Here is a 16170-nt window from a genome sequence, read left to right on the forward strand (position 1 = left end):
TGTGCCAATTTACAGATCTCATAGAATTGTAAACTTTTTTTGAATGGGTAGTCATTGGGGGGGGGGGGGAAGTTTCCCTGTACAGATATCTTGAATATCAATCTCAGAAATCATTTAAAGTTAAGGAAAATAATGTTTTTCAGACTTGTCTGCATTCGTGAAACTTAACCAAAAAAATTGCAACTAGTGCAAGCCCTAGTGTAGATAAAGCTGAGGTAGCAGTGCTTGTTATTATCATAGAAGCACAGAATCATAGAACTGGAAGGGACCTCGAGAGGTCATCTAGTCCAGACCCCTGCATGTTAATTTAAACTTCACAGATTTAAAGGAGACAGTTTGGCATTCTGTACAAACAAGTACAAACTTATCTAAGCAGATCATGTGTGTGTTATATGGTTTGTTAGTGGGAGGCTTTTTTTGAAATGTGGGGGTGGGGCATGGTGGTGGATTGAGAAATGTACCTTTATTACAGGGGCTTTTAAGACTGGATCCCATAACTTTACAGTTGATCTAAATGATATATAACATAATAATTTTAAGAACATATAGGGATCATGGTGTTCCTACTTGTGATGTGCATTCCAGAGAATCTCAGGTCACACATGCTTAGGACCCTGGTTTTAAAGTAGTATTTGAGTAGGCTGTTTTCATGGCTTGACTCAAATGGAAAATATATTTGAAAAGCTTGTCACAGTGGCTATAACAAGCAGTTTATACAAATGTTCCCAGAGTTTGGGGTTACTAGAATGTATATTTAAAACTTCTCACTGGTTAATGCAAATTAGTATCATGTATTAGTCATAATTTGCTTTTCTTTTAAAAAATTTAGATATATCAAACTATAGAATCATAGAATTGTAGGGCTGGAAGGGACCTCGAGAAGTCATCAAGTCCAGCCCCCTGCGCTGTGGCAGGACCAAGTAAACCGAGACCATCCCATAAAGGTGTTTGTCTAACTTGTTTTTAAAAGCTTCCAGTGATGGGGAATCCACGACCTCCCTTGGAAGCCTATTCCAGTGCTTAACTACCCTTATAAAGATTTTCCCAATAGCTAACCTAATCTCCCTTGCTGCAGATTAAACCCATTATTTCTTGTCCTATCTTCACTGGACATAGAGAACAATTGATCATCATCCTCTTTATAATAGCCCTTAACATATTGGAAGACCGTTATCCGGTCCCCTCTCAGTCTTCCTTTCTCAAGACTAAACAGGTTTTTCCACCTTTGCTCATAGGACAGGTTTTCTAAACCTTTCATCATTTTTGTTGCTCTCCTCTGGATTCTTCCCAGTTTGTCCACATTCTTCCTAAATTGTGGTCCCCGGATTTGGACACGGTACTCCAGCTGGAGCCTCACAAATGCCAAATAGAGCAAGACTGTTACCTGCTGTGTCTTACATACAACACTCCTGTTAATACACCCCAGAATCACATTAGTGTTTTTTTGCAGCTGCATCACATGGTATTCAGTTTGTGGTCCACTATAACACCCAGATCCTTTTCATCAGTACTATCTCCTAGACAGTTATTCCCTCATTTTATAGTTGTGCATTTGAATTTTTCTTCTTAAGTGAAGTACTTTGCACTTCTCTTTATTGAATTTCATCTTCTTGAATTCAGACTAATTCTCCTAATTAGTCAACATCATTTTGAATTTTAAATCTGTCCTCCAAAGTGCTTGCAACCCCTCCCAGTTTGGTATCATTTGCAAATGTTATAAACATACTCTCTACTCCATTATACAAGTCATTTAATTAAAATATTGAATAGTACTGGACCCAGGACTGACCCCCTACAAAACCCTACTGGATACACCCTCCCAGCTTGACAACAGCTTATTGCATATGGTCTCTCAATCACTTTTGCGCACACATCTTATAGTAATTTCATCTAGACCCCATTTCCCTAGTTAACTTATGAGAATGTCATGTGGAACTTTGTCAAAAGCCTTACTAAAATCAAAGTATATCACATCTACTGCTTCCTGTCTATCCACTAGGTCAGTAATCCTATCAAAGGAGGAAATTAATTTGGCTTGACATGATTTGTTCTTGACAAATCTATGTTGCCTATTCTATATAACCCTATTATCCTCCAGGTGCTTACAATTTGGTTGTTGCTGATGTAGGAACTGTCTCGTGTTGCATTTATGTAAGTCATTTGACAATTGATAGATTGGCTTTAGAGCTTTTGTAGGGCATTGAATAATGCAGTTTTAATAGGGAAATCATAAATTCCAAACAGTTAAGTTAAAAATTCCTAGTGAAAAGCTATGTCATCTGATAACTTTATACCTGAACCTTCATGGTTTTGAACATCCTCCGCTCCCATTGGCTTCGGTAGGAATTGAGGATGCTCAGCAGCTTTCAGGATTGTATATATTGTGGGTTTTTTAAAATATAATTTTCTACATATAATTCTGTGCACACTTTTAGGTGGTTTTCTGTTATATCATCATTCAAATACACTAAATTATGCTTGGTATTTGGGATCTCTTCGGTTGTAGAATATTCTAGTGATTATGGAAGTAAAAGAACGTGAAAAAAAGCGAAATTGGAAATTAAGTATTTCAAAAGTGCCTGTAGAAGTTCTAAAAACTGAATTTAAATATCTCTTTTCTTTTTCTTTCAGGTATTATGAAGCATTTCCTCCTCTTTCTGAGAAGCCAATTTGCCTGCAAGAAATTATGACTGTATGGAATAAATCCAAAGTTTGCTCTTACTCTAGCTCCTCATCTTCATCCAATGCTCCACCAACTAGTACCGATACATCCTCTCCAAAGGACTGCAATAGTGAAAGTGAAGTAACTAAAGAGAGAAGTAACAAAGTGTCTGCCACTGTACATGAAAGAACCCAGCAGAAAAAAAGTAAAACTGAGAGAGAGAACAAATTCAGTAATGGCACTGTTGAAGATAAGCCTGCTTTATATAAAAAGCAAGTCCGACATAAGTCTGAGGGAAAGATGCGTCCTCGCTCCTGGTCGTCTGGTTCCAGTGAAGCAGGCTCAAGTTCAAGTGGTAATCAAGGTGAATTAAAAGCACCAGTGAAATGTATTAAAGTAAGACATAAAACAAGGGAGGTTCGAAATAAAAAGGGGCGGAATGGGCAAAGCAGGCTTTCAGTGAAGACTGGTGAAAAGACTGAAAGAAAAGTCCATAGTGGAAGTAGCAGCAGCAGTGGATCGATCAAACAGCTGTGTAAAAGGGGTAAAAGACCATTAAAAGAAATTGGAAGGAAAGAAACTGGCAGTAATGATGGAAAAGATCTGTATTTAAACAGCAGAAACGAAAAAGAATATAAAGAAGAACCCTTGTGGTATACTGAGCCGATTACAGAATACTTTGTTCCTCTGAGCAGAAAAAGTAAGCTTGAGACTACGTACCGCAATAGGCAAGATACGTGTGATATAACATCAGAGGCTGTAGAAGAATTGTCTGAATCAGTGCATGGTCTTTGTATTAGCAACAATAATATTCATAAAACATACCTCGCAGCAGGTACTTTTATTGATGGTCACTTTGTAGAAATGCCTGCAGTTCTAAATGAGGATATTGACCTCACTGGGACCTCAATATGTTCTCAACCAGAGGACGACAAATATTTGGATGATGTTCATCTGTCAGAACTAACACACTTCTATGAAGTGGATATTGATCAATCCATGTTGGATCCTGGTGCCTCAGATAAAATGCAAGGAGAAAGTCGGATTTTGAATATGATTCGACAGAAAAGTAAAGAGAAATCTGATTTTGAGGCAGAATGTTGCATAGTGTTAGATGGAATGGAGTTGCAAGGGGAAAGTGCAATATGGACAGATTCAACCAGCTCTGTTGGTGCTGAAGGGTGGTTCTTGCAAGACCTTAGTAATTTAGCTCAATTTTGGGAGTGCTGTTCATCTTCTAGCTCTGGTGATGCAGATGGAGAAAGTTTTGGAGCAGATTCTCCTATCTTAGACAGCACAATGCTTAATTCACACATGCTTGCTGGCAATCAAGAGCTCTTTTCGGATATTAATGAAGGGTCTGGTATAAACTCTTGTTTTTCAGTGTTTGAAGTGCAATGCAGAAATTCTGTTTTACCATTTTCTTTTGAAACACTCAATTTGGGAAATGAAAATGCAGATTCTAGTAGCAGTGCTAATATGCTTGGAAAGACACAGTCTAGATTGCTAATATGGACCAAAAATAGTGCCTTTGATGAAAATGAACACTGTTCCAATCTTTCAACAAGAACTTGTAGTCCCTGGTCACACTCGGAAGAAACACGTTCAGACAATGAAACTTTAAATATTCCATTTGAAGAATCCACACAATTTAATGCAGAAGATATAAATTATGTAGTTCCTAGGGTGTCTTCAAGTTACGTAGATGAAGAAATTCTAGATTTTTTTCAAGAAGAAACCTGCCAGCAACAAGCTAGAACTTTAGGAGAAATACCCACTTTGGTTTTCAAAAAAAAATCTAAACTAGAATCTGTCTGTGGTATTCAGCTAGAACAAAAAGGAGAAGGTAAAGATTATGAAACAACACAAGTGTCTAGTGAAAGCAGCCCACATGGAGATGGCTATAGCTCAGGGGTTATTAAAGACATTTGGACAAATATGACAGACAGAAATTCTGCAGCAATGGTAGAGATAGAAGGAATAGAAGATGAATTGTTTTCAACTGATGTAAATAACTACTGTTGCTGTTTAGATACTGAAGCAAAAGTTGAAACCCTCCAGGAACCTAATAAGGCAGTGCAGAGATCAGAGTATCATCTGTGGGAAGGTCAAAAAGAGAACTTGGAGAAGAGAGCATTTGTTGCAAATGATTTATCAGAAATAGATGGTGGTGATTATACTACACCATCAAAACCTTGGGACATAAACCAGGATAAAGAAAACTCATTTATACTTGGTGGTGTGTATGGGGAGCTCAAAACATTTAATAGTGATGGAGAATGGGCACTAGTGCCCCCTAGTCACACAAAAGGAAGCTTATTACAGTGTGCAGCTTCTGATGTAGTGACTATAGCTGGTACAGATGTCTTCATGACACCAGGAAACAGCTTTGCTCCTGGTCACAGGCAATTATGGAGGCCATTTGTGTCGTTTGAACAGAATGAGCAATCGAAGAATGGAGATAATGGATTGAATAAGGGGTTTTCTTTTATCTTCCATGAAGACTTATTGGGAGCTTGTGGTAACTTTCAAGTTGAAGAACCTGGCCTTGAATATTCATTCTCTTCCTTTGACCTGAACAATCCATTTTCACAAGTTCTTCATGTAGAGTGTTCATTCGAATCAGAAGGAATTGCATCTTTCAGCCCTAGTTTTAAACCCAAATCAATTCTGTGCTCTGATTCAGACAGTGAAGTTTTTCATCCCAGGATATGTGGGGCTGACAGGACGCAGTACAGGGCTATACGGATTTCTCCAAGGACTCACTTTCGCCCAATTTCTGCATCTGAGCTTTCTCCAGGGGGTGGAAGTGAGTCAGAATTTGAGTCAGAAAAAGATGAAGGAAGTATTCCAGCCCCTTCCCAAGTAGACGTGTTTGAAGATCCACAAGCAGATCTCAAACCACTAGAAGAAGATGCAGAAAAAGAAGGGCATTACTATGGAAAGTTAGAGCTTGAATCTGGAAAATTCCTTCCCAGATTAAAGAAGTCTGGAATGGAGAAGAGTGCACAAACATCACTGGATTCCCAGGAAGAATCAGCTGGAATGTTGCCTGTTGGAAACCAAAATCCCTGCTTAGAGTGCAGTATGAAAGAATCACTAGGTATGAGGGATATGGAAAATTCCAAAATAAACTGCAGAATAGTGGAGCAACATGAAGAAATTAACAGGTTTTGCAGTTGCAAAGCAGGTTGCCATTTCCCTACATATGAGGATAATCCTGTTTCTTCAGGAGAGATGGAAGAGGTATGTGTCGATGTAAGATTATTGGATTTGCAGCTAGCAAAAGTCAATAAATAGACTGTTTATGCAACACCTATTCTGGTAATTTGGTAGTTAGATTTAATGGATGAGATCTAATTCTTCGATAGCAAAGTTAATGATCTAATGGTAGTAATTATTGAGTCATCTTACATAAGCAAATATCTCAGTGTTTTAAAAATTCATGCATTGAAAGATTGAGTAAACTTTCCCTTTTTTGGTTTGTCTGATTTATATGTAATCTGATGAAAAAATGTGTTTAAATTCCTATCTTGACAATACTGAAACATGAAGCAAGCGTGTTAAATAGAGTATTGTAATCCTAAATCAGTTCTTTCAATATATTTACTAACAGAGCAGTATATATTTTAAGTAGTCAAAAGTTTTACATTTTGACACTTGAGTAAAACACGTTCATTTGCCAAACAGGACAATAATCAGTGTTTTGATCACATCTGTTTTAGCTTATTGAATTGCCATGTCCTGGTCAATACTTCAAAGGGGGAAAATGAATTATAGGCTTGAAATATTAATTAAATTCTAGAAAAATTAAGTTTTTTGCTGAGCAGAATCTTTCAAAATGAAAATACAAAAATATTGTTAGCTTCTCAGGTTAAACTTATGTGAATGTGTTCTTGTATCAAGGATTAAAAAATTAAATCCTTTATAGAAGGATACTAATTACAGTTAATCATCAAGCACTGTCAGACTTAATAAAAAACATAATTTTAAGATTTAGCATTTATATAAAACTTTTATTTAGCCACAGGTTGTCATTAATTACTTAACTTGATGTGGTGAAGTAGACTTCTCTAGTGCACATCTGTAGTCACCACAAATATACTCTCAGGTTTTGTTTTTTTTCCTGCATGTGGGATGACAGCACAAGTTGAATTCTCATAAGCACAGTTCATACTGCTGGAATAACACTCCCTTTGCCCCAAACCTTGCTATAGGAGCCACCAAGATTGTAACTACACTTCCTACATCTGTTTTGGAATAGAAATGCTGGAATTTTATACATGCCTCTCACCCCTTCCCTGGTGAAGAGAACCACTAGGATCTTTATTCTCATCATTTTTCTTCCATGTCCATCCATCCATCCATCCATCGCATGTGTGTCCTTGATAAGGAACTTTCCTGCATTACTTCCCCTGTTCAGTGCCTGGTGCCAGATAAGCACAGTGCTTAGTAAGAACCTTTGGCTTGAGCTGCTGGCTGAAATTATCCAGTGATGTCTTTCCTCCCTAATCTTCATTCTGTGGGGGAACACTGAGGGGCTTCCCACTCTTGAATCTGCTTCCGTCACAGCCAGGTAGAAACTCTATAGCTACAAAGTTCTAAGCTTCTGAGCCATATGAAGCTCCAAATCAGTCATTTGATTTAGTGTTTTAGACTGTAGAGTGCAGCCTAAAGTTAGCACCTCGCTAAAGTGGACAGAGGAACCTTGTTGCAGCTTCAGCTGTGGAGAGGCTGTGGATCAGGTCCCCAGGAGTACCTCTTCCAACTCAGAACAGGTCAAGAGGATAGGAACATAAAAGGCTTTACAACTCCCTGATTCTGTCTCTAGGTGTAATTTAAAGCAGTCTCTGGTCTTCTCTAAGTTGCACTGGCTGGGTTGTGTTGGAACCACTGTGCCAGTCCTGGGCCACCTGAGGATTCTTGCACATTGAGAGAATCATTGGGTAGTTAAGATGAATTTACAACAATGGACTTACAAAAATGACTGCATCAGAGGCCATGTCTTGACCCTGTTTCTTTTTAATAAGAAGTCTTTTTAAATTATTTGTGTTTTAAGTTGAGTGGAGCAGAAGACACAGCAGAATACCTGGGGATTGTTACAGAAAGCTTAAAACTATCACTCTAAGTCCATTAGTAAGAGAATAGAGTTCTAAGAATTGAAGCAAAGTTTTTGATGACCTAGACTATTTAGTAAACTTTAATAAGCGGAGAGGACTACTATGAATTGTATTAAATGTATAAACTCCATGTTGCTAAGCCTTCTGTGCAATGAATTTGTTTTATTTGGTTTGATTTTATTTAGTGCTCATGAAAATGAAAAATCTAGAGCTGGGATGACTCAGGCATTTGGCAGGCAGGGCTCCCAATACATGTGAATATTACTGGTAATACAGTTCTTCAAGTGGCTTTGCATATTGCCACTTATGGGTAATGCATTGCCTGGTGCTGCCTAACAGTAGAACCTTCTCTAAGCAGTGCCCTTTAATAGTGCATGTGCACCCTCTCCTACCTCTCCATTCAGCATTTTCAAACATTCTGAGGGAGTGGAGGGGAAAGGAAAATTAGTGGATCCTTGGACTCATGGAGTGAGGAATAGCTTTGGTTTTTTGGATTTAGTTTAGCTTAGCCCTTTGGCCAAATTAAAAGCCAAAAACAATAGAAGAAACAAAAATCCAACAACCTCCATTTCCAGATAAACAATTTCTGAGAGTCAGAGGGAGACTGCCATCCAGCAGGAGAACTTACACATGACTGCAGCCTGTTCAGGAGAGAGAGATGTCAACCCTGGGAAACAGGAGATGATAGAGACAACCTTTCCTGTTACCTAGAGTACTCTGACAAGCTAGAAGACTCTTCAGGTGCACTCCTCCTTTTGACTGAGACTAAAGAGGAAGACAGGAGAATGTTTCCTCCCTAACTTTCACCCTGGGAGGATACCAGTATCCTTTAATTTTTTTACTAGGAAGGTTGTGGTTTTAATCCATTTATTTCATACATCAGCAGACACTCCTGGGCAGAAATAATGTGAAATAACAATAAAGCAATAAAAAATAATAAATAAAAGGTCCCTTGCATTGTATCTGGAGTGGACTAAAGCTCCTAAAATGTCCATGGTGCTCTATTGCTTTTGACCTTGGATCAGAAGGCTTTGAAACAACCATGGCTGACTTTTTTTTTTTTCCTCTCCTTTTTGGGGGTTTTTTTTTTTTTTAATTGCTTCTTGGCAGGCTTTCAGCTTCTAGGTCATGTTAGGATACATTCCATCCAAGCCATGCATACTTTCGAAAACAGCCTGAGATCTGTTCCAATTCAAGAGAGATACAATGCAGCCAAACCGTTACCTTTGATTTACAAGATGGGGCTACCGGGATTTGGTCTCCTGCTACAACTCCGGCCTTGGTTGTTCAAGTAGCTTGAACTGACCCCTGTGTAGGTTAGGTTGATTATGTTAGTCTATAATAGACTGGACTGCATTGTGAATGTGTAGTGAACACTTACATGTGAATAAATTTATGGAGAAGATAAGTGTGAACTCAGAATCTAACACAGTAATCAAATATTTGCATTCCTTTTTTTTCACGTCTGCTTCAGTCTCAATTTTTGCTTGATGTATCTTGCATACACAGGCCAAATTTAGGAAATAAGATGGCTTTCTTTTTAAACTTCTCTCTGCTACCTCTGGCAGCTGCACTTTCATTTATTCAGCCCCAGGGTTTTAGCTTTGATAATTCCACATTTACTGTTAGATCATTCAGAAGAAATAATATGCAAGTGTGCTTTCATAGTCTACATAAAGGCCTAGTCATCTATGGGCCATCTTAATTATCACTTCAAAAAGTTTTTTTTCCTCCTGCTGACGATAGCTCATCTCAATTGATTAGACTCTGCCTGTTGGTATGCATACTTCCACCTTTTCATGTTCTCTGTATGTATAAATATCCCCTGTCTGTGTGTTCCATTCTATCCATCCGAAGAAGTGAGCTGCAGCTCACGAAAGCTCATGCTAAAATAAATTTGTTAGTCTTTAAGGTGCCACAAGTACTCCTGATCTTTATATCAGTCAGTCTCTTTTGCTACCTAATATCCTTGCAAAAGCTAAGCCTGGAAGAAGCCAAGCTCTGATTCTTTTAGCATTTCTATCAAATATCAGCTTAATCTCGTACAAGATTGCAACTAAATCCTATCCAGGTCTGTTAACTGATGGTGCAGTTTACATGTGCTATTCATTGGGCTGCCAATTAGTCATAGTAGAAAAATGTAGAGTTGGATATAATCCTTGCTGTGGCGAGTGTGGAACATTCTATGCAAGCAAAAGCAGGAGTGTGTGTGGGGGGGGGGGGGGAGAGAGAGAGAGAGAAAGAGAGAAGTGGATTGAAAAGAGGGAAAGGTAGAAACAGCAGTTATTGTAATGGTTTAGGTGTTCTACACCTCTTTTAAAATAATTTATATTTATGTAGTCGCCAGAAATTGTAATGGTGACAGACTAAAATGCATTATAGTAGCTAACTAAGCTACCATGTAATTGAATTTTTTTTTGTCTTCAGTAAAAAAACCAACAACCTTGGGATGTTCTGGAAACTGTATCTATCTTACCAGTGAATACTTCTACACCATTGGTGCTTGGATAATACTACCACTTTTAGAATAGACTGCATATTCCCATTTAGAAAGCAGTGCCCATTCAGGCTGCATGAGCCATTTTTCTCACGTCTGAATATTTAGATCTGAGCTTATGAAATAATAGTGGTACTTAGCACTTTCATTTCAAAACCTCAAAGTATTTTAGTAAGTAGGTATGCATTGTTTGCATTTCAGAGGACTCTTTTAATAATACCCCCAGTTGAGAACCTCAAATGCTAATAAAATTCTAATCAACAATCCCTCACAAAACACCTGTGAAGTAGAAAAGTATTATCCCTGATTTACAAATGAGGCATGGAGAAGTGGTGACTTGCCCCCAACACACAGTAAATCAGTGGTAGAGCTAGGAATAGAAACCAGAAGTCCAAGCTTTGCTCACAGTTGTCTTTTTTTATCTATCACTGACAATAATGTGTTTTTCTTTTTTCCACAAATTCTATGGGAAAACTCTCCTTTTAAAATAAGAAAACAAATCTTCATTATTATGCAAACAGAATGCACCAAAGCACATTACAATACTTCACATTTTATGTGACAGCTTCTCTTCACAGCTGATTATTTTTTTAATGACTTTGTTCTGTTAAGTCTAAGTGTTAGTGCACGGTGGGTGGGTGTTTTTGTTATAGGTGGGGCCTGTTATTAAAGTTGCGAGACACTTCCCGTTATGAGATCCTGTTTTCATTTCCTTATAACTTTGCCAAATGTTAATTGTTTGGGCCCAAATTTTACATACTGTCTCCTTTTTAAAGAAAATTTCAGCCAGAAAGGTTCAGTGGTTTCTGAAAAAGAAGTAAGGCAAAATACAGTGCATGTGCGCATAGGAAAAAAAAACCTGGAAACCATTTTTGAGACACTCTAGAGCCCCCATACTTTTGAGCCGGGATTTGAAATTTGGCAGGAGATTGGCCTTTGTGTCAAGGACATGCCTTATGCCATCCTGTGAAAATGTACCAGGTTATAAGAGTTTTTAAAAATTGCATTTCTCACATAGAAGCGTAGAATATTAGGGTTAGACGGGACCTCAGGAGGTCATCTAGTCCAACCCCCTGCTCAAAGCAGGACCAATCCCCAGATTTTTGCCCCAGTTCCCCAAATGGCCCCCTCAAGGATTGAACTCACAATCCTGGGTTTAGCAGGCCAATGCTCAAACCACTGAGCTATCCCTCCCCACCAGAGACCTACTAGAGCTTCCCAGCTAAAAACTCGCAAAGTCCCATCTACACTGGATGTATTCCAGCCTGGGAGTGCAGGAAACTAAGCAGGACTTTCCCTGCAACTGAAACTTTGGGCTGCTGTGGGCCAAGCTAGTTTCAGGCACTTGAAGTGAGAGGAGGGAGACTCTCTCTTCTATGCTCTCTGTGCCCCCCTGCTGGGTCCAGGTAGTGAGGAGGAGAAAGCTACCTGTATCAAGTGCAGAGGGGGGAAGAGTTGGGGGAATAGACTGAGACAAGGAACCTGGGGTTGTAGTGGGAGAGCTGGGATAGAACTCAGGAGTTGCTGGCCGCTGGCCAAATGACTATACTAAAGTTAAGAAAATCAGTTGTGATTCCCACAGCAATCATAACTCAGCCATGTGGCAAACACTCCAAGTACAATTGTTACCACTACGTACAGATGTAGTATTTTCTATTTTACTGTATAAAGGGATGAACTTCTAGATTATGTGGGAAGCATAACTTTGATTTTATTAATATGCCTGTAAAATGTCCACAATAAATTGTATTAATGTAGTGTTTGCATTTAGTATTTGTAATTTCTTAGAGTGCAGTGTGCTACTTGTGTCTGTATGTTGTTGATATAGCAGGAAAATGACCGCAGTATACAGGACACAAAGAGTCAGGGCATATAAAACAATATGTGACCAGAATCTCTTTAATTTTAACATTTGGGAGTAATGTATTTTATAAACTATTATGTTCATACCATGGAGATTATACTTTTCTCACAAGAATTTTAAGTTTCTAAGCACAAGTATTCTTTAAGCCTGATTATGTATCAAGCAAGTTATTTTTAACACATGTACTACCATGGAATCTGAGCATGCAATAATGCTTTTGTTGACAAGACTAGTACTGTTTTTTAGAATTTTCAATGTTGTTCATACGTTTGGTACCATGCTCTATTGAAATAAAAGTGTAGGAAGACATGTTTTTACAGTCGATAAATACAACACAATTAAGGATTTGGCACCAATATAGGAGCAGTTCTCAGAGGAGAACCATGTTGGAGGGATATCTTACCAATGGGAAACCATCATGATTCTCCAACAGTTAATTTACTATTCTTCTTCGAGTGATTGCTCCTATGCATTCCAGTTAGGTGTGCGCGCCGTGCGTGCACGGCTTCTCCGGAACATTTTTACCCTAGCAACTCCGGCGGGCCGGCTGGCGCCCCCTGGAGTGGCGCCGCTATGGCGCCTGTTATATACTCCAGCCGGCCCGTCCACTCCTCAGTTCCTTCTTACCGCCCGTGACGGCCATTTGGAACTGTGGAGTGCTCTTGTCCTCCACTACCCTAGCTCTCGCTACTCTCGTTTGTATATATAGTTTGTTGATAGTATAGATAGTTGCTAGAAAGCGCAAGCTAGCGAAGGCAATCTCTAAGTCTCGAGCTGAGGACTCAGCCAAGACGATTGTGCCACCCGCGACTCCCGCGGTGGCCGTGCGCAAGGCAGATGCCGAGCCGTTGACTCCGGCGCCGCAAGGGCCGTCGAGTCCGGCACCGCCACGCTCCCCGGCACCGTCCGCGGTTGAGCCAAGACTTCCGTCGACGCCGGAGGCATAGTCCTCCGCGCGAGAGCTGATTCAGCTCATAGAGGCACCGAGCCTCCGGCCCCCGGCACCGCCGGTGCGGGCTGTCGCGTCGGCAGGGAAGCCGGCGATGATGATCCGGCCGCCCTCCCCGGACTGACGGCACGGACGACGGTCCCGGTCACGCTCCCGGTCCCGCCGCAGGTCGCCATCCCGCCGCTCCCGATCTTGGCACCGCTCGCCGTCGCGGTACCGTTCGCCATACCGCCGCCAGTCGCAGTCCCGGTACCGGTTGTCGTCCCGGTACCGGTCGCACTCCCGGCACCGATCCAGGTCCCGATCGCCGTCGCGTCGGCACCGCCGGAGGTCTCCGTCCCAGCACCGTTCTCGGCACCGAGACTCCTGCAGCCGCTCCCGGCACCGCAGATCCGGCTCCCGGTCGAGCTCCCGGTACCGGTCGAGCTCCCGGCACCGCGGTGACCGATGGTCCCGGCCACCGTCCCGGCACCGTGCGGACAGACACCGTTCCTCGGTGCCATCTGAGGATAGGCCACAGCCGTCGGCGGTTCAATCCGGCACCGCCTCAGCACCTCCTTGGCCATCCCGCCCTGCATCCGTAGCTTCCGGCGCTGACAGCAACGGGCTACTGCCACCGACCCCGCACGCCCAACCTCAGGGGGCTCAACAGTGGGGCTACTGGGTTCCCTGGGCCCAGTACGAAACGCAGGGCGTACCGTTTCCCCCAAAAGACTCGGGATCCGAGCGCAAAGTCCCCGAGGTGATGGTTAGCTGCCCGCCCCCGTCACCTCCACGCGAGTCCTCCGTGCCACAGGACCGCCAGTCCTCCGTGCAGCCCGACCCGACCGAGGCACAGTCAGCAGCCCCTGCGACGGAGGTTATTGTGCAGGCCTTGTCCTCATCATCATCTCCGGACGAGGTGGTGGCTGGGGCTTCAGCTAAAGATCCGCCGCCCATTGTCCTAAAGGCCCACCAGGACCTACTTCGCCGGGTGGCGACGGCCATGGATCTCCCGGTCGCGGAGGTCCAGGAGGATGAGGACCCAATTACCAATGTGGTTGGCGCAGACACTCCCGTGCGCGTGGCATTGCCGTTTGTCAAAACAATCCAAAAGAACGCCACCACACTATGGCAAACGCCCGTGTCCATCCCTCCCACGGCCTGAGGGGTCGAACGTAAATACTCAGTCCCCCCCACAGGCTATGAGTACCTTTACACTCACCCGACCCCGGATTCGTTGGTCGTCCAATCTGTCAACGACCGCGAAAGACATGGTCAACCTGCCCCCGCGCCTAAATCCAAGGGCGCTCGGCGCATGGACCTGCTAGGCCGCAAGGTCTACTCGGCGGGCGGCCTGCAGATACGCATCGCCAACCAAATGGTCCTCCTCGCCAGGTATGTCTACGACATCATGACATCCCTGGCGAAATTTACAGAGCTCCTGCCGACAACCGCCCGCCAGGAGTTCTCGGCGATGCTGGACGAAGGGAAGAAGTCTTCTCGGTCTTCCATCACGGCCGCCCTTGACGCAGCGGACTCGGGTGCTCGAACAATAGCCTCAGGAGTGACGATGCGGCGCATCTCCTGGCTGCAATCCTCCACTCTGCCACCGGAGGTGCAGTACACGCTGCAGGACCTGCCGTTTGAAGCACAGGGTCTCTTTTCGGAAAAGACCGATTCCCGTATTCAGACCCTAAAAGACGGGCGCATCGCCATCCGCACCCTTGGCATGCACACGCCGGCTCCGCAGCGCAGGTCCTTCCGGCGGCAACCGTCCCGGTCCTTCCCGCAACAGCGTTACCGTCCGTATACTGCCAGGCGTCTGGCCCAAAATCGCCGCCGTCCGTCTGGTAACAGACGGAACCAGGGCCAGGCCTCCTCCAAGGGCCCTTAGGGGTCCAAGCAGGCCTTTTGATGGGACGCCCGAGGACGGCCCATCACTCTCCCCATCGGATCCTCCCCATTTGTTTTGCAACCGCCTCTCCCATTTCTTTTCGGCGTGGTCCCAAATAACAACGGACAACTGGGTGCTTCGAACAGTCCAGTCGGGATACCGCCTTCAATTTGTTTCGCCCCCACCTTCCCACCCACCCTCCCTGTCCCTCTTCAGGGACCCCTCTCACGAGCAATTCCTCTTACAAGAGGTCCAGACTCTGTTGAGCGTGGGTGCCATAGAGGCAGTGCCTCAAGACAGGCGGGGCAGGGGATTCTATTCCCGATATTTTCTCATCCCCAAAGCGAAAGGAGGGCTGCGTCCTATCCTGGACCTTCGCGAGCTGAACAAATACCTGCTCAAGCCCAAGTTTCGCACGGTCACCCTGGGGACCATCATTCCCTCTCTGGATCCGGGAGACTGGTTTGCCGCCCTCGACATGAAAGACGCCTACTTCCATGTCGCAATCTATCCTCCTCATCGGCGTTACCTCCGGTTTGTGGTCAACAACGCACACTACCAGTTCGCCGTGTTACCATTCGGACTCTCCACCGCACCGAGGGTGTTTACCAAATGCATGGCGGTGGTAGCCGCAGCCCTCCGCCGTTGTCAGGTACACGTCTACCCGTATCTCGACGACTGGCTAATTCGCGGACAGTCCCAACAGCGGGTAATGAGACAGTTGGCAGACATACTATCCCTCTTTCGACGCCTCGGCCTGCTTATCAATGCCGAGAAGTCCACCTTGATTCCATCACAGCGGGTGGAGTTCATTGGAGCAGTTCTCGACTCCTCGTTGGGCCGCGCCTGCCTACCGCATTCTCGGCACCTGACAATGGTCTCCCTCATCCGGGACCTCGGCAACTTCCCGACCACGACGGTGCGGTCATGCCTCCGCCTCTTGGGCCACATGGCATCGTGTACGTACGTTACCGCGTACGCCCGACTCCACCTCCGCCCGTTCCAATCTTGGCTTGCGTCGGTGTACCGCCCGAATCACGACCCCATCGACATGGTGGTCACCGTCACCAAGCCGACCCTCGAGTCCCTCCGCTGGTGGCTCGACCCGGAGGTCGTGTGTGCCGGAGTCCCGTTCCACCCTCCGCGCCCGTCCGTCACGTTGACCATGGACGCCTCGGCGCTCGGTTGGGGAGCTCACCTGG

At 43.7% G+C, this 16170-nt stretch overlaps 1 protein-coding gene across 5 annotated transcripts in view; it reads left to right on the top strand.

The window, feature by feature from the left end:
* The window catches only part of KIAA0232 (KIAA0232 ortholog), a 108067-nt gene that overhangs the window by 72039 nt on the left and 19858 nt on the right, over positions 1 to 16170 (top strand). For 4 of the 5 annotated variants that reach the window (XM_045018556.1, XM_045018558.1, XM_045018555.1 and 1 more), the window contains exon 6: positions 2632 to 5908. In XM_045018556.1, coding sequence (XP_044874491.1) covers positions 2632 to 5908 — 3277 coding nt within the window. Of the gene's footprint in view, positions 1 to 2631; positions 5909 to 8357; positions 8621 to 16170 lie in introns of those variants that run through there. The other variant, XM_045018559.1, reaches the window with a different exon arrangement.

This window comes from Mauremys mutica, chromosome 5 (assembly GCF_020497125.1).
Source record: "Mauremys mutica isolate MM-2020 ecotype Southern chromosome 5, ASM2049712v1, whole genome shotgun sequence".
NCBI lineage: Eukaryota > Metazoa > Chordata > Testudines > Geoemydidae > Mauremys > Mauremys mutica.